The sequence below is a fragment of the Haliaeetus leucocephalus genome, unplaced genomic scaffold, assembly GCF_000737465.1.
Source record: "Haliaeetus leucocephalus isolate CR32 unplaced genomic scaffold, Haliaeetus_leucocephalus-4.0 Scaffold238, whole genome shotgun sequence".
Taxonomy (NCBI): Eukaryota; Metazoa; Chordata; class Aves; order Accipitriformes; family Accipitridae; genus Haliaeetus; species Haliaeetus leucocephalus.
Window position 1 is genome coordinate 486,191 of NW_010972674.1, and position 19,377 is coordinate 505,567.

General features: G+C 38.2%; 1 protein-coding gene across 1 annotated transcript in view; it reads right to left on the bottom strand.

The window, feature by feature from the left end:
* CCDC57 (coiled-coil domain containing 57) overlaps window positions 1-15,222 on the bottom strand; it is a 30,188-nt gene extending 14,966 nt beyond the window's left edge. The window contains exons 1-7 of the mRNA XM_010568142.1: window positions 14,822-15,222; window positions 12,414-12,522; window positions 9,629-9,730; window positions 7,513-7,661; window positions 5,881-6,081; window positions 3,901-4,060; window positions 2,848-2,982 (exon numbers count right to left, since the gene is read on the bottom strand). Of these exons, the coding sequence (XP_010566444.1) occupies window positions 2,848-2,982; window positions 3,901-4,060; window positions 5,881-6,081; window positions 7,513-7,661; window positions 9,629-9,730; window positions 12,414-12,522; window positions 14,822-15,213 (1,248 nt within the window). The 5' untranslated portion in view covers window positions 15,214-15,222. The remainder of the gene's footprint in view (window positions 1-2,847; window positions 2,983-3,900; window positions 4,061-5,880; window positions 6,082-7,512; window positions 7,662-9,628; window positions 9,731-12,413; window positions 12,523-14,821) is intronic.
* Window positions 15,223-19,377: the final 4,155 nt, after the last annotated feature.

The following is a 19,377-nucleotide window of genomic DNA, read 5'->3' on the forward strand; positions in this document are numbered from 1 at the left end:
AAACTTTAAGAACTGCTTTGCTGTTACACCAAAGGTTGCTAGCTCCAGAATCCAATTCTTGACAATAGTCAGCAACATATGTTTAGGAAAAAATATTAAAAAAAAGGACAAATACAGAAATGTTTCCTCTCATGGGCCTCCTCAATTTCCAAATTTGCAACTTTCGGGAAGAAAAAGGAAAAACAGATGTGACAAAAAGACCCCAAGCACACAGACATTGATTGGAAAACACATTTCCTGGTCACTTGAAATTCCAGTACAATCTTCAGGAAAAAATTCTAGTAGGACCAATGGCATATAAGGACCAGGATATTAGGGTCCTGACATTACTTACTTCTGCTGTTTCTTCATTCAAAGTGTGACTGCAACCATTTTAAAAGAAGTTACATTAGACCAGTAGCAGTGTATTATAACTGTGGTTTCATCCAAACAGAGAATGCAGAATTTAGATTCCTCCCCTGTAAAATTCTCTCTAGCTGACAGAAACATTTGTCATCGGCCATTTAAGAAATGCAGATACTATTTGATACAGGAGTATTAAAAAGCCCTGCAATTGTGCAATATACACTCCTATAGTCACTAAATAAATCACAATTTGCAGACCGTCCATACCAGATGTTTTTGAAAAGGAAAAGACCGTTTAATGTGTTTGGAATATTTGTATCAAATGCTGCTAATTTATGTTTCTGAGCCCAAAAAATGTTTGTATTCAACCCTAACCTTATATTGTTGCAAAGCAGCAGTTCTGCCTCTTGAGAGGGAAAGGCAATCCATGAGGCCCTGCACATATGACACGTCAGCAAAATACTTCAGTCTCAACATTTATGCCTTGCAGAGCCTCAAACGCTACTCATTTTCTGTCTCCTCCATCATTCCCCACTTCCTTCAGTCCTCTTATTTCCCCAGTCGTAAGCCTGTTCTGTGAATGTGATCTGCAAGTGTGATTGGAATGCTAATGGCTTTCAAATTAAATTTCACTGTCATAAAGACAACTGCTGCCCTACAGCCTCTCTCCTGTGGCTCTTTCTGCCCTAACAGAACAAGGAATGCAGAAGATGAGGATAATCTCTGTTCTGCTTTTACAATCTCTCCAAGGCTGTTAAAGTGAGAAGGGGGGAAAGGGCGATTGAAAAGGCATGAAGGGAAAGGCACCAGTAGGTACAATACATTACCCAGCTGTGTTCTGAATTTTAGGGTGCAGAACTTCACCTCAGCCTGCAACATACACATGAACCATTGCAGTTTGAAACAGAAATACAACTGTTCCAGATTTTTGCTAGTGGAAAAGGGTCTAGACAGAAGACAACATAATCATCCAGAAGTACTGTAAGCAATTCTTTCCTTATCTGTGCACTTGTATGGTATTATTAGTATGCTCCAGTTAGGCAGACATGACCTAAGTCATACTCAATATCAGTTACAAGCAAGATTTTCCACACCGGTGTATTTCATATCTCCGTTGCTTAATTAAAGGCCAAGAATGACTACTGCAGTACTTCTAGCAACCACATGGAGTCTCAGGCCAATTTGAAGAAAGGACCTGTATGCTGAAGATACTGTACCAGGGTGTATTTAATCTTTCTTGCCTCAGTCATCTGAGCCAGATGCTAGCCAACATACTATTCCTTCTTTAAGAAGACTCATTGACACAAATGTTACCAGTTTTGAACTTTTAATCACTTTCCCCCCGTTTGTTTACAATTCATTTTGTACAGAAAAATTAAGAGAAAAGATTCTAGCTCAGAATAATAAATTTTTTTTTGTTATTTTTTTTTTTTAAACAATGGTCCTTCATGTAAATCAGAAACAAAAATGGTTTTGCTGAGATGGGTACTGCTTATCCTACTGGCCAAATGTGCAAAACGGAGACAGAGTATATTAACAACAGAAGGAAAAGTGTGACAATGAAAACAAAGTCTTACCAACAACAGTAACAGTCAGTTACAGTGCAAGACACAGTGAATGTGAACAGTAAAAGAACCACCCCTCCCCAACCCTGATTCTCTTGGTATTTGAACGATCAATGTGCAAATCAGTCCAGTTTGAAATGAAATTGGAAAAACAACTTGCTCCATAGTAAGCAGTCTACTTTTGTCTAATTTATTATAAAAATTGTTTTCAGGAAGTATCTTTGTGAATACAACACTTCCTGCATTCAGAAACCACTTGTCTTGCTTAACACCGCTTTTTCTTATCAGCAAGCGCTGATAATACACTCTTAACTGCTCATTGTTGAGCATCTGTAGGTGCCCAGTAGGGCGCGCTGCAGCACACTCTTTATTTTCACTCTTCTACAAAAGACAATCTTTTACTCATAATGCATTAACCTTCAGCACGGCTGAAAACAGCATTACGTTTGCAATTTTGAATGGCTCTTTAAAATATATGTATTTTAATAAGTAGCAATGAAAGGAAAACTAGTTTGTGATACTAAAATAAAAGACATTATTTTAAACAGCTGGCAAATTAATGTTTTGAAGCATTGCTTAAAATTTTAACTTTGCAACTTTAAAATCTACCCTGAATTGCAACTAACACAGAGCCTCAGGAACATTCCAGAAATCGATTCTTCCCATTCTGATGTGCCATGACGGTACAGTACATTGTCCTGCTTTGGAGGAACTGTCTACATCAAGCTTGCTCCTTTTGCCAGTGAGTAATGGATCAGAGCCATAATGAAACCTGTGACACCTAATCTATGTGTATTCCAGGCTAGATATGCCTATATTTTGAGTTAAACATATAAAACAGATGAATGGCTTACAAGAAGTCCAGTGGAAACAAGCCCCATAAAGTTTTCATCTCAGAATGAATTCATCCAAGTCAAGACATTAAGCATTGTCTAACCTGTTTCTCCCCCTCAGGTAAAATACTGTGATTAAACGATGCTTGCATTGTCTCTTCTCCCTCAACAGTCAAAGCAGAAAGAACAGTCTTCACTTCATGCAAGCTGTAGTCTGTTTTCTGTAGATCAGCTTTAACCTAGGAGGGAGGGGAGGGAGGGAAAGTGGAGGATGTCAGTATCTCAAGGACAAAGGGTGCAGAGATTAAAAAAAAAAAAAAAAAGGAAGAAAAAAAAAAAAAAAAAAAGGAAGGAAATCAAAGAAAAAGATATTTTAAATCACAGGACAGGGCCTTAAAGCATACCCCTTTTGGCTCTGTCAAAAACTGCCTTCACAGAAAAATAATTTGACTTCATTGTCTCATTTTCTGTATGTGAAATAGAAAATGCTGATTCATCTCTCAGATCTGTTTCTATGCTACACCTATTGATGCCTATGAATCATTTTGAGAAGACAATGGTAAAATAAAACACTGGACTAAATGCCTGCATTCTAAATTTTGTAAACAATTATTTCCTCTGTACCCATGAGTTTATTAGGCAACCGGTCATTGAGAATTACTGTTATCCCATTGTGTAATAGTCTTTAAACAATAAACATGTATTTCATTTTTCAGAAACAGAAGCTTGTACACTTCACAAAATAGGATTCCCCCCCCCCTACAAAAATACCTGTGTTTTCCAGGACAAATATTGTTCCCTTGATAGAATTCAAGCTGCACTGTGATCCGAAACTCTTTTTGGCCAGGGGCTGGTCTAACTAAGATATCTTTCTTCTTCTGCTACAATGCCAAGAGAAAAGCAGTGGCATCTCTCAAGCTGGCTTGACTTCATTACAAGGGAGAAAAGGCTGCTATTGGAGATTGTCCATGAAAATTAATCTGGTCTCTGATCAAATATATTTGATGAACTCCTGTGCATAACACAGAATTACTGTTTTACAGATTTTTGAAAGAAGACCAATGTCATGCCTCCCCTGAGAAACATCATGATGGAAAGACTCCATGGCTCTCTATGCAACAGATGGTTCTTAAACAGTGTTAATTTGAAATTCTCACCTGCTCTCTGGCTGAAGACAGGCTTTGTGTTAGATCCTCTGATTTCTGATACCAATTACTTTCAGCATTCTCACAGAGCTGCTGCCAGTCCAGTTCTGCTTGCATTTTACTCTGTTCCAGAATCCATTTGCTCTCACCTGCCAGACACAGTTGTTTAAGCCTACAATACACAGAGCAAAGCTGTTGATTTCAGCAGGATAAATACTGAGGATGTTTTGTGTTTGTTTTGTGTTTGTTTTGTTTTTAAATCTCATATTTGCTGTCCTCATCTTCTTTTCTTGTTCTGTTTTCAAAATTACCTATTTTATTCTATTCCACTGTTAAGTGTTTTACTGGACAAAAGCATTTTAATTGCTTAGAGCTCCTAGGGTCCATCTATATATGGGTATTTAGAATCAGCTCTGGAGGTCAGCTCAAGTGGCATAAACTACTCTTCAACACCGATACTGCTCTTGGCAATACTATCCACAGCACATTTCCCATTTGCTAATAACAGAAATGAGATATAAAACAGCTAGGAATTAAAGTTGTTGGATTGTCAGGGTAAAATTCCTAAGCTCAAAGGCTGCTGCATATACTTATACTGAAAATGCACTGTGGAAAGAGAAGAGATAGGAGGTGCACAAAACAAGACAAACCTCATATTCAGAATTTAAGGACTTTCAAGACAGGTTCAATTGTCATATGGCTGAGCTTATAAAACACGAAGCTGTCAAGACTTCAGGGCACTCTTAAGATTGGTTGTAAATGTCACTTTAGACAACGTCTTAAGTCGTCTTTACCATTCTGCATCTTTCTGGAATTTGGCCAAGTGTGCTCTCAACTTATCTTCCTGTCCACACATTGATTGAATTTGGAATTCTTTAGAGGCAGACTCCTTAGAAATCTCAATCAGATGAGAATCTTGGCCTGGTTTTAGCATTACAATTTCTTCTTGAAGTCTACATACAAGAAATGCCCCCCTACTATGTTAATACATACTTGCTTAAGACAATTAACAAAACATGTGATGCAATCTTGGATATAAAACTGTTCAATGACTTTTTTTTTAATTAGGAGTTCAGTGGGATGTTTTAATGAGCCGAATGCATATTGTAAACCATGCATTTCCAGTAATACAAAATGCAGGCCACCTAAGCAATTCTTTAGTTTCCAGTGGCCTTCTTGGACTGGCAGCTGCCTCTTTCCAGGCTGGCTATGAAAGAAGTTCTTTTCTTCTGGTGTGCTGTTCCTTCCCTAGGTTCCCAGATACTTTCTTTTCCATGTGACCTCATTTTCTTGTTCAACCTTGAGGAGATGCTTCTTGATTATGTCAATCATAAACCTGAAGTTTATATGCATATATTGAAATTTTGCTATAAATTTTGTTGCAATAATATACATAGAACAGCCTGGGTTGGAAGATCATCTGGTCCAACCTTTCATGGGAAAGGTAGCCTAGATGAGATTATCTAGTACCCTGTACAATTGTGTCTTGAAAACCTCTAGTGATGAGGACTCTACCATGTCCATGGGGCAGTTGTTCCAGTGACTGACTGTTCTCACTTTAAAATAAAAAAATTATTTTTTACATTGAGATGAAACCTCTCCCAGTGCAACATGTACCTGTGGCCCCTTGTCTTCTCCATGTGGCTCCTTGTGAAGAGAGAGCCTCCATCCTCTTTGTAGCTACCCTTTATGTATTAGAAAACTGTAATGAGGTCCCCCTGAGCCTTCTCTAGGGAGAGAACTCCTTCAGTCTTTCTTCATAGGGCAGGTTCTCCAGCCCTTTGATAATCTTTGTGGCCCCCTCCAGTCTGTCCGTGTTTTTTTTCAATTGTGGGGACCAGAACTGGACACAGTACTCCAAGTGTGGAATCTGTTTAACCATTAATTACTGTGAGATTTTCACATAAATAAGTTGGGCACAAAACGGGTAAATATGATGTTCTGAATTTCTTTCATCACATCTTATGAAACAGGATAAATCAAGTCACTCACTTTCTAATAAGAGCATCTTTCTCTCTTAAACAAGCACTGTGACTCCATTCTCTTCTGCATAGCTCAACTTCCAGATTTTTATATCTCATCTGCAGTTCTCTAATCTGCTGCTTCAACTTTTTAAATTGTTTGACTTGGTCTTCTTTCACTGAAGTTGGCATTGCATCCCTTTCCTTGGCAGCATGAGCTAGTTCTTCATGCCTAGAAGATGTAGAGAGACAGAATAAAGTGAGGTTTCAAGGAACACAAGCACATTATTTTCTAGTACTGCTGATTTACTTTCTTACCAATTTCGTTTGAACAAATTCAAAGAATCATTGTCAAAAGCAGTGGAAACAGAAATCAATATATGCTTGTCAGTGGAACAGGTTGCAGGGAAGTCTTTTGCGGTTGTTTTTTCGAACTAAGAATGCCACTATTCAGTTGGTCTTAGGACCAGGACTGAATGCTTCTTATACCACTGCAGAGAGTTTAACTCCAATTTATCACAGAACTTTAAGTTTGTGATTAGCACAAAGAACAACACTATTTCACCTAAATATAGGATCAGGGTGATCCTAAAAATTGTTGTTGTTTTTTTTTTTCCTAAGATGACTCATACAGAAGCTATTTTAACAGGTGAACTACTCCATTCAACATACTCTTTTACCGTACTGAAAATATTCTTTACGGTAATCGAACAATTGAAAGACAGCTATGATCAGGTGGCCCAAATAAGAGACTGCAGGAATCCATGGAGAAAAAAATGCTTCCTTGAGTATTCAGTTTTCATTCACAGATTAATTTCCTGAGCATGTGCTCACACAAAAATAGAGACCAGGTTTAAAACAGGACAGAAGTGAGCTGTTAGAAGAAAATACCACCAAATAGTACCGACAGAAAACTCAAATTTAACAGTAAATAAAAAAGGAGACATGCAAGTAATACTTGTATAATGTTCTTACCCTCTGAAATTGACCTGCATATAACTTTTCAAAATATATCAAAAATTTTGGACATAAAGGATTAAAGCAAAACAGAAGGAACGGAAACTGAACTATGAGTAAGTCTTCTTTCTTAAGTTTGAACTAGTGATGAGTAAAACATAAAAGATAAAACCCCCAATAATACTCTGGTTTGAATGAGTTATTTTCTGTCACTATATTCACAATCTGTCTGCAGCTGCTTGAGAAAGTATAAAGTTGTGACTGAACATAACTGGACTTACTGGATTTAAATCAAGTGTGTGAAATATGAGACACCAAAACTAGCCACACACTCTAGAAGTGGGATGAGCTAAGTTTTTTCATTATATTTACCACTTGGAAGAGGTACTCCTTTTTGCAGTAAAAGCAGAAGATACCATTGAACCATTAAAACTTCTAAGATGAAACTTTATTTTTAAAGTGAGACAGGTTACATCCAGAAAGAACGTAGCAGAATTAACCTGAATCCATGTGACTTAGCAAATATTTCATACAAACCTCTTTCTGTTGTAATGAAATGTATTACTAGATCAATTAATTCACGTACACCATCCCAAGCTGTTGCTAAAATGACACTATGTGAAGAAGAGTAAGTTGAAAAGCGTTGTGGAGTTGTAGAGTCTGTGAACACAAGTTTATTTCAATCATAATCAAAGCTGTACAATACCAAGCATCTTTCACAGTAAAAGCAGAACTTAGGTTGAACTGGTTTTCTTTCTCCAGTCTCAAATCAAAGATTTCTGCTGTTTCCAGTGATTCTGGTGTTTGCATTCTCATCTCTTTGAGGGCCTCCAGCTCTCTGGTCAGCAGCTTCACCTTAGAATGGAGGAGAGTAAGATTTAAGAATTCTAATGAGAGCCTGATATAACCTAATTTTTTTAAGAGATCCAGAGCCCTTACACAGTTGAAGTGTTAGCATCAGCTCCAGAAACAAACAAAATAGTATAGAAAGTTGTGAGGTGGGTTTTTTTTAAATTTTTTTATTGGGGGGTGGTTCTTTTGTTTGCTTGATTTTTTTTTTAATTTGTAAGTAACATTTTGCAAGGTATAAGCATTAGATCAACAAAGCTCTTAAAATAACAGCAGAGGTTATAAGTTATGGGGAAGGTGTTTTAAATTTATACTCCCATACCATTGCTAAATATCCATTTTGTATCCTCTTCTTACACCTACTACCTACAGTAACATTAATCCTGGATACTACCCTTTCCCATCTCTGCCTAAAGTTCCTTTTACACAGTTTTTTTATTTAGTGGCTTCTTGTCTTCCCCTACAGCTGGCCTCAGTAACACCTGGGGGAAATGAGTACAGGTGACCTCTCCTTCCCTTGCTTAACACTTCCACCACCAATTGCCCCAGGTGCAATAATAGATATAGATATATAAAACCCCAAACATAACTCAATATAGACAACATGTTTCATAAAGAAAGAAAAAGATATAATAGCATCCAGCATATGAGGCCTACAGAGAGCCTTTACATTCAGACACAGCTGCAAGCAGTATTAAACTGAAACAGTATTACGGGTATCTAATCAAGCACTCAAGTCTGAAAATTGCAAAGATTAAAGATTTATACTGAAGTGCTATCTGAGTTATACTGCATATCACAGAGTAAGCAATATGTGCAAATTTACATTTAATAAATATACATGTAGTTGCAGTTCCTTTGTTCATATTGAGTCAACAGCAGTTGGTCATATCATAGAATCGTCTCATAGAATGGTTTGGGTTGGAAGGGACCTTACAGATCATCTAGTTCCAACCCCCCTGCCATGGGCAGGGACACCTTCCACTAGACCAGGTTGCTCAAAGCCTCATCCAACCTGGCCTTGAACACTTCCAGGGATAGGGCAGCCACAACCTCTCTGGGCAACCTGTTCCCTTGCCTTACCACGCACACAGCAAAGAACAACTTCTTTACATCTCATCTAAATCTACCCTCTTTTAGTTTAAAGCCATTACCCTTCATCCTATCACTACATGCCCTTGCAATCATGCAATCTTTATAGTCAAGACCGCAGTAAGACAACATGGTTTCTGGTCCACTACTACAGCAGCGTCCTTCAAAGAAGGCCCAAGACAAAGCAAGAAAACAAAACCAGAAACTAAACTCCAATTGTGTCAACATTCAAGATGCAGGAGTCCATGGATACCACTAATGGCCAGGCAACATTTCACTACCCTAATAAGCCTTTGGCAAGGTGAAGTTTGTAGGCAGAAGTAAAATCAACACAGCTGGAAAAAGCTGGCAATCTTTTATGCATACAAGCCCTCTTTCTGAAAGCTTGTCTGCTTTTCCCAATGCTATCAGTTGGTTTAATGTGAGGGTTTTTTCCCCCTCTACCTATAAACCTTGGTTGGTTGCATTATTAAGCTATCAGTTAAACCACGACTGAAGCAAGCGAACACAGGCACCAGAGAACCACCCAAGTAATGTTGGATGATGATTAATGAAGACTGCACACACAGAGAATATAGATTTTGGAAGAGTGAATTCCTCATTACTAGCCTTAGAAAGATGAGACAGGCATTTCAAAGACCTATATATAGTTTTTGGTTGTGTAGGAAAAAACCCAGTCACTATCAGTGAAATTAAGATGCATACCACAAATACCCCTGCTTCCTGCTATCCTGGAAACAATCAGTTCAATACATAGGCAGAGGAAAAGACAGCAACAGCAACAGAGTCATCTTTTCATGCATTTCACACAGGAATGACTTGAGATTATAACAAACACATTCATTCTGTGAGTAAAGGGTAACAGCTTAAAAGTAAGTTACCTTAACTTCATGAGACAGAGCTAAGTTACCGATTTCAATTGTTTGCTTTTGAAACTCGCATTCTCTCTTTTTCATTTCTGCATCAAATTCAGCTAGCAGTTCCTACAAGGGGAGCAACAGATAGGTAACACTAGTACTATGGTACTGATGGAAACACTGTATTGTCACAGGCTTTTATAAACACTGTACAAGGGGTTTAATCATTGCATAATCTTTCTCTGCTGTAATGAGAATCAGAATGTACTGAATGAAACCTATCATCTGGCCTATGGTAGGTCCCCTAACATGACTTGTACAGCAAAGAGGAATTTAAAGAAACACATCAGTCAAATGGCATCCTTTGCAAAATAAGATCAGATTCCATAACTGGGGTGGGGTAGGAAGAAAAATAAAGCAGCAGCTTATTTTAAGGAAAAAAACCCACCTTACAGACATTAAAGTTCATTTCCTTTATAGACATCTGAGCATTTGTGATATGTCAAAGACTATCCATTATGGAAATACCTGATCTTTTAACTTTTAGAGGAGCAGAAAAGTGCTGTATCTTCCCAGTGCTAAAAGCTGTGGGGTTTTTGGCTTGGTTTTGTTTTGTTTGTTTTTTTTTTAAACTGGACACTTTACTTAGCAAATGGGACCAAACAGTCCTGAGCTATACAAAAAGAAACTGAATTAAGTTATTTCAGCCTTTTTTGCCACAACTTAAAGTAAAATTTTAAATATAAAATAATATTAACAGAAGTTAAATTTATATTATAAGCACATGAATAAAGGGATTTTGATTATTATCTACAATCTACTACAAGCAGTTAGGACAACTATCTTCTTAGACGTGCGCGCGCGCACACACACACACACATACATATATAGGGAATTAATGGTGATAAATATTTAACTGTTTCCCTCTATTCTTCCAGAGTGACAATAGAAACAGTATTAAAGCACAAAAAGTCGTCACTAACAAACCACATGAAAAAAGATTTAAAAGGTAGGTCATAGAGACTTGTAGGTCATAGAGACTTGTAGGTGAATACTTGCAGAACTTCTAAAAAGCTAAGAAACTATAGCCTTACTGAAAAGTCAGAAAATACTACCACGTTTTCCACTCTGGAAATAAAAGTGACAAGAGGGCTGCTGGGAGACAGCAAGCTACAGGAAAGACTTTTTTTTTTTCCCCTGCATAGCTGTTGAATATTAATTTAAAGGAAAATAATCAAAACAGTCATATTTTTTGTCATACTTGGGAAAACAAAAATCTGTTGCTAGAGGACTTTACACTTCAATCCCAAGTAAGAACAGTCCTACAGAATGGTCATTCTGGTGTGAAATTCCTCCAAAGTAACATTGCAAGGTATTCAGAATCCAACGCACAGAAATTAAAGACACCAGTGAAGACACCGCTGAAGAAGCGTCAAACTCATTCTTCACAACACCTATGCTTCCTAAGTGTATAAAAAACTGTTTGTAAGGGAGCCATGGATTTTCCAGAAATTAAACTGTTGCAGTGAGTGGCCATTCAGGTGCCTAGACTGATAAAGTATTAAAAAAAGTGTTTATGAGATACTACTTCCAGGCATTCAATTGATAAAACATGATTGAAACTTGAAAACAAGAGGCTAAGGTCACAAAGGATTTTGGCTATTTGATGCAATATCATGTGTTAGGTTAGTGGAATGACTGCAAAGAGACCCAATGGCAAGCATGTAAGATGTGCTGCTTTAGTTTAGCTGCTTTATCTCCATAAACAATGGAGATACCACACTGGAGCAGAAAAAAAAAGTTAAGAGAAATAGTGTGTATTAGATGATGTGCCCTTACGCTTGCAGAACAGCAGTTAATCAGCTCTATCATTACAGTTTAACCACACAACACACAAACATAACTTCTGAATCAGCCGGTTATTAAGTATTGTTCAAGTGAAAAGTGAACCTATTTTGGGTAGGTTCATAAACTGTCTTTGGGGAGCCCACGGGTAAAGACTCCTGGATGAAGATGGGTTTAACAGGACTACTATACTGAGGGCAGCAAGATTTGGATTGGCAGGTGTTGGGTGCAAGATGTAATTGCCTAACAATCTCTTTCACAACTTCCATTTATGTGATATATTGGTTTGGCTGACAGGCCAAAAATTAACCATTCTAGTTCTAATGACTAAATACATCCATGTGTAAATAATTAAAAGTCATTTTATTATCAAATATTTTTTTATACAAAAACAACGAAGGAAGGTTTTGTTGTTCTTTAAAGTTTGTCACCTCTCTATATATATTACAAAATGGCCCCCCTAAGGTATCACAGTTGAAAGTCAAATCTCACTGTTAGTAAGATTATCCTTTTATGATGAAATTATAGCAATATAGAGGCAGAAGGGGGAAAAAAAAGCCTTGTAACTAGGAGTATGATAAACAATTTACATTTACCCATCTTGCCTAAGGCTGCCTCTATCTTCTAGATGCTGACCTTTCCTGCAGTTTCAAGGTTAACAAATTTAGTAGTGTGCTGTCTACATAAAATAATCTTACACAATCTCAGATTACTAGACACATTCTTAACAGTCCCTTACAAGGGGCAGCTGTCAGACAAGCAAAGCAACAGCTACTACACAAGTAGTGCATAATTTTCTAAACTGTCATTACAAATCTCATCAATTTAAGAAAAAAAAAAGCTTATACAACTACAGGAATGTTAAACCAGAACAATCTAATAAAAAAAAAAAAAAAAGAAAAGAAAAAAAGGATTGCTAGATGGCGCCACAGCAACACAACATTGTTTCTCCATATTCTTATACCTGCTTCTGACAAGCAAGCTCTCCTTCCAGTTCTTGGATTTTTCTCTCCATGTGATGTTTCAGGTTCACATACTCCTCATGCTGATGATCTATGTGACTGTTCCTAGAGCTATAAACAAAAATAAAACAAATTTACATTAAAGACCATCTCTGGTGACCTAATGAGGCATACATACCTACAATTTTTTGAACAATAACACATAACTATAAATACAAGGTGCAATAATTTCTTAAAGAAACAGTCACCATAAAATTTTTTTCTCATAAGTCAGTCGAAACCAATTGTAACAGCACATGCTATTTCTCAAAACTATACTTCAAAAGTTAGTTGCATATGAAATACCAAGGATCTGCTGAAAAGTAGTGCAAGACTTCCACTTAAGTATGAGAGCTCCTCCTCCACCCAAAAAATTCTGTTACACAAGAAGAAATTGCAAAACAAGGGCTGCCCAGCAGAAATCCAAGCTTTTAGATACATTTAAAACCAGAAGCAGCTCTGTATCTTTTCCTCTCCTCCCCCCAGTATTTTTATTTGCTATCAACAAAAAAAATTTTCTCCGAGATACAGTGAGAGAATACCAGTAAGGCCAGCATTTCAAACAAACTCAAAGAGATGATACTGCTACTATGACCAGTAAATTCTCTAATGATACACTGAACCTTTTCAAGCTTTGGATTCATCCCTGCAAGACTCAACAGGTTTGGTGCAGCCTGTTACACGGCCAAACAGACCTGGACAGATATCACGCAGTTCTGCAACTTCTGATTACTTCCAACTCTGTATTACAGTTATTTTACGTAACTGAATGACCGCTGCATTTGGTTAGATAAAGTTGATCATAAAATAACTATATAGACAGAACTGCAAACTAGAACTGGACAGTCACAAAGAGCTAAATGCATATTCACCTTCCTATTCTGCTAGATTTTGCTTTCAAATTTACACTTTGCCAGAATTAATCTGAATCCTATAGCCAACACTTATGCATATAAATAAAGCCTAACAGAAGTGTCATCTCAGTGTAGTCTAGACAGGCACTTTTACACCTCCCTTGTTCATCCCACAACTCTCCAGGGCAAGGCAGATCAGAAGAATAATCGCTGTACTGCTCAGTGATCGGTATTCAACTCAGCCTAGCAAAGAGGCAATGCTGCGTGTAAAAGACTCAAAGTCCTCCTTCCATTCCCAAAGTATATGCTCTATATAAAATTCCTGAACTAGCTTTAAATGAATTTGCATATGCTCCAGAACCACAGTAACATCAATCAGTCAGCAACCTTTGAGGAATTCCAGATCCATGTCCAGATCACTTCTAATAACTACAAAAAAGTTATTTAAAACTTACCCAGCTATCTCTGCATTATAAATGCAGTTTGACCCAGCACACTTTACAGCAGTTACCATTTTAAGCAGAGATTAATCCCAAAGATACTGTTATATCTGAAGACAGTAGTTAAATTAAACAAGAATGATGTGCAGACAGATCTCAAGAAATAAGCGTTTATCCCCTGCTCCAGCAAGATTTAGAAGTCTATACGGAGTAATAAAAATTGGTGAGAATGGCCAAACTAAACAAGTGCATTGCTTTAGCTATCTTCATCTTTTACTTCGTTGCATTAGTCATAAATCTTGGTCCTGTGACTGGATATGCCCCAACAGACTTCTTTCCTTCACAGAGGCCTATCAGAGAAGGCGGGACAAAATGTATTTAAGAGTGCACAAACCCAACTCCTACCATAAGATTAGCTTGCAACGGCTTAAAATAGTTGAAGGGCTGAACTGTTTGTGTTGAATACACAGCAAACATAGCAACTAATGTCTAGTAACCCTAGATAATATTACTGACCACAGTTGATACCATTATCATTTGTCTCCTCACGTACACAGAAGACAAGTGCATGTGATATAACACACAGGAGACATATCACAACACTTTCAGACTCATCTCATTTCCCAGAGGTGTTTCAGTGCCCAAGGAAAAAGCATTTCCTTCTGACAAATCCTTTTCTGCTCCCTACACTATGATTCCCTTATAATCATACCATCTCCACCCAGTCATATCATCTCCCCAACATACACCCTTGTAAATTATGTAGGGACACGCTGTATGTTTAAGAGCATCCTCATTTTCACTTAATGCTATCCCTTCTCTAACATATTGCCAGAAATCAGGCAAGTCACTGTGGAAACCAAGTTATAGCAGGTGTAAACATAGCCCCAGTCACTTCTGTTAGCCCTCACTCTGTTCATGTTCTAGGTGTTCCTCTGTCAGGATAGACAATCTTACCTCCATGCTCAAAGTGCTCCCTACTGTATGAATGATGTTACTGCTTTACCTCAATCCAAATGTGTCTTAAAGAAGCTAAACTTCTCTTCTCCTTAGTATTCTAAGGAAGTCACATCTCACCTGCAAAACCGCTCCAGCTCTAACTTATGTTCTTCAATGCGTTGTTGATAGTAATAATGAAGTTTCCATCTTCTTCTTCTTTCCTTGACAAGCATTTGCTCCATTTTACCCAGTTGTACTCGAAGATCACTAATCTCTGCCTGTTTAGCATTTTCAGATGTTTTCAGATGAGCAACTGTGACATCATAGTGTCCTAACTCTTTATCTCTCTCTTCTAAAATTCTTAGGTTATAGACAAAATCTTCTTTCAATTTGTTAAATTTTTCATGCATGACTTGGAGTTGCTTTTTGACATCTTGCAGCATTTTCTTTTGACATAGGAACTGGCAAGCATGTAGCTCTTTCCCTTCTTTTTCTTTCCACTGAAGGAGATCATTTAGTTCTTTCTCCATTTGTAACACTAGTATAAATCTGAAACAAGAGCTGACAGAAGATAGTTAAGGCTGATAACTAATACGAATCAAGTATCTCATCACCCCCAATCTACTACATAGCTGATAATTAATTACCAGTGAATTTTAAATTTAAATTGTAAAGCTTCCCAGACCATCAGGCTTTTGCCACCTGTAGAAGCAGAATTTACTTTTATTTATAGTCATGCATTGTCCAGGGGTAAGACTTCCCAAATTAGTTATGAAATGTCCCTAAATTTTGGGGTGGGAAAACATAATTTTCTCCTTTCTTTATACAGATTGAAAATAGAGGCATAAAAAGATTTAGTCACTGTAAACTGCATGCATATTTCTCTTTTCTTGAAGACGTTTATGACAAGTCAAGTCACAGTCCAGCCTTCTCTTATATCAATATTAACTGCTGTATCCCATTTCTCTTCTCCTCCCACAATTACTCATGAGACTACAAAGCTACTGTTCTGTCCACAGTTAAATCCACCTTGAAGTTTCTTTTCAGAAAGGCCAACAGGTATGAGGAAATAATTGTATTTCAGTAACATATTAAAAATCTGTACCTTTAAGAAGAAAATAAACAACATAGAGGTTGTGCTTTTAGCGGTAAAACCCTTTACCTGCTTCAATTCCATCTCTTCCTATTGTTTATTCTCCGTATTTGCCTCATATCTAATCATAAACTCTGTAGAAGAAAAAACATTATTTCTAAGCACCATGGTTGCTTTAAAAAATATGGCAATTTCTCCAGAGATTTTCCCAAATCTCTGGAGTCAATACAGCTTCTCTCATTGTACAGTATTATTCTGTGTCAGTGGTTACAGATAATCCCATCTGGATAAGCACAGGGATGCAGAGAACAAATCAGACAAGCATGCCTTTCAAATAGTGGCTCTTTAATCTCTTTAAATGAAAGAGAGATTTCCAGATCAGCAAACATGATGCAATACCTCTATGCTAAAGGATGCCACAATTTAAACAACATTTTTCTTCACAAACAAGCTAGACAACTCTAATTCTTCAGGATCAAAAAATGAGTCTCTGATCATTGGACGTGACAAGTATAAAAAAATTCAAGCTTGCTCTTACCAGGTACAGTGAGTAACAACCACTGCTAGAAGACACAATGATCTGGTGGTCCTTCAATTCTGTTGGCCTAGATTTCACATTTATCCCTAACGCAATTAAAATAACATTATGTTTTCTTTTCATATTCTGCTTCTTGTTGGCAACCTTCAAATCGTGCTACCATGTAGAAAATAGTGTAAGTAGTATCTTCTTCATTTGGGTAAGCAGAAATAGGTATTTTTTATAAAAGTCACTGTCATGGATATTCATGAACAGTACTGCCTCCCTGCCTAGAACATGCAATGCTAAGGAACATTTGTTCTTTGTATATCTTCCTTCCAGCTACTGTTGCTCCAAATGCATCTGATGGCTACCACAGTTAAAAAGATTAACTAAATCTGACTTCTTTCCCCCCTCCACCTCAATCATAACTACATCAAAGATAAAAAATGCCTATGAGATACTTTCTGGATTCAAGGCACTGAAAGAAACTATGCTCACTCTACACCCATTAAGGTATCAAAATACTTTTGTAAGTGCCTTTTAAAAACCTGATGTATGCTTCATTAGCTAAAATTAGCAATACATTATTAGACAAGACCTTTGTGTAAGGAATCAAAAGCAAGACCACAGCTCCACCTTATTACTTCCTTGAAATCATCAAACTGAAGTCACAACTTTTCCTGGAAAGAGGTGGTTAAGAAAAATGATACTTCTTTTACAATCCCTCTCTACAATTATCTTAAAATTAAAAGGCATCACACAGTTCCCTATAAAAACAACCTTCCTCCCCATCTCCATATATCTCACTTAAATTAATGGCACTGGTAAATTGAAAGTGGTATCTTGAGGTGAGTCGGGGTTACACGTAACATAGGAATCATTCATTTCATATAAGAATATGAACGAATGAGCCTCCCTGTAATTTTAAAATATTGCTTTCCATCACAGAGAGCTGTATTTCTTAGAAATGCAATTTAATAGGGGAGAAAGGCGCATTTTGCCTTTGATAGCAGCAGTATTTATAATTGCATGTTAGTTTCAGTAAAGACCATAATGGAAATAACAGTGTAATTTAAAATATAAATTGCACCAATTGCCTGGATGTCTTACAGTCAAAAGAAGAATAGTAAGCCTATATATGATGACATTAAAAGATGACTTAGGAAACAGCATATATATAAGTAAGAGACAACATCTTACAACAAGCACAGGCTACCCACACAACCTACACGGCAAAGACCATTGTACCCATTACAATCCAACCACTTCAAGCATATCCAGAAAGAGGTGATTGATAGGTACCCCTGTTCCCCCACATAAGGGCCTAATGGGATTGCATATCAGCCTCCTTACCAAAGGAAAAATGATGGCTTGGCTATAAATCACATACAATCGACTGTGGTTGGCATCTCTGATTCAATGCAGCTTTCGCAACTGTCACTACTAAAATGCTATTTCAACAACAGGAAGTTAGATGACATGTTTGAGCTAGTCACTTTTCAACCAAGTAAGAACTAGGTATACTGAAGAACATTTCAGAGTAATATTTGAAAACCTTCAGACTTCCATACAACCCCTATTTGTCCAAGAGGTGTAAAGCTTTAAAATTTTGTTCAAAGTATACAGAAGCTCTACTTGCTTCTCTCTTCCTTGCTATCCTTATAACACACCCTTATTTTACCAAGAATAAGATGTGCATAACAGACCAGCAGAGCTAATAAACTGGGATTGCTTCTCCTCCTTTCAAAACTACAGAAAAGAAGATGAGAAAGAAAATACCACACAGCCAGTACCAGTTAAGTATCTCTAGCTACAACTGTTTTCCTTGATGAAGCAGTGACAGAACCAAGACCACCTGAGTATTAGCACAGATGTTTCACTATGTGCTGCAAGTCATGAGACAAGCAATCAGCACAGGCCACAGCTACACTGTTAAGTAGTTGTGCCGTAGCACTGTTGGGGGGGAGGGGGAAGGAAATCCTGTCAACACAGTTCCAAGAAAAAGGATGACAATCAACAATACAAATTATCATCAGTTGTGTGCTGTCTCTTTCTTTACTGCTAGTAGCTGGTTTGCTATTTGCCTTACGAGTAAGGCTAGACATATAAAACAGCAAATATACATCATGCATTACACAATCTGATCAGAACAGGTAACATATAGCAGAAGCTGGGTGACAGGATAAGGACCAGTAACATACAAGAGAAACCTGGGATGTCAGGTACTGAACAGGGACACACCTCAGGCAAAGTATGGGGTGGGCTATACTGCAGGGTACCTGATGTCAGGCTCTGCCATTAAGCAGGACAGACAGAAGAGTAGGAGGCATAAGGGACTGTGTAGGTAAAAGACAAGGTATGGTGGGAAGAAAACATTGCCCCAGGACTGAGAAACAGGTACATATTCTAGAGAGTGTCCAGGAATGTAAATAAGAGGGCAACACACCATGTGGAACACAGACACTGAGTTCCTAAAGCAAATATCCTCAGTGATGACAGGAAGGGACAGAGACATGGATGGAGGAAAGGAATGCTACTGGCAAGCCAGGGATCAAGTACCCCGCAGGACTAGAGGTTTGTACGCTGTTAAGTGCAGAGAGGGAGAGAAAGACATAACCGAGTGGGAGCAAAAGAAGACACAGCCAGTGGAACAGCCAGCTGGCAGGAAGCAGATGCCAGGAGGAGGGGTGAGAAGCCTCATGGAGGGCCCAGAGGGTCAGATGCTCTGAGGCATAAGAGCAGACGGCAGGCAGACCGCCGAGGTCAGGTCCCTTAGAGGCAGGCAGTAGAGAGGAGCACAGCGTAGCACAAGATACTACTCGGGACTCAGAGGCAGCACACAGAGGGCACTTAGTAGCGGGAAGGCTGCGGAAAGACAGCGGATCCCCAGAGAGCAAAAAGGGCGCAAGAGGCACGATTGCCGCGTCGGGAGCTCTGAAGGACAAGCTCCGGCACCACAGAATGCCGGGCGGCCGCTGTGCCTTCTGACGGCGCCCGCGGAGTAGTCCGGTCGCGGCTCGGCTCCTCCCGGCACGAACCTGCCCGTCCTTCCGCTCACGGCCGCGGGCCGCGTCTCACGGG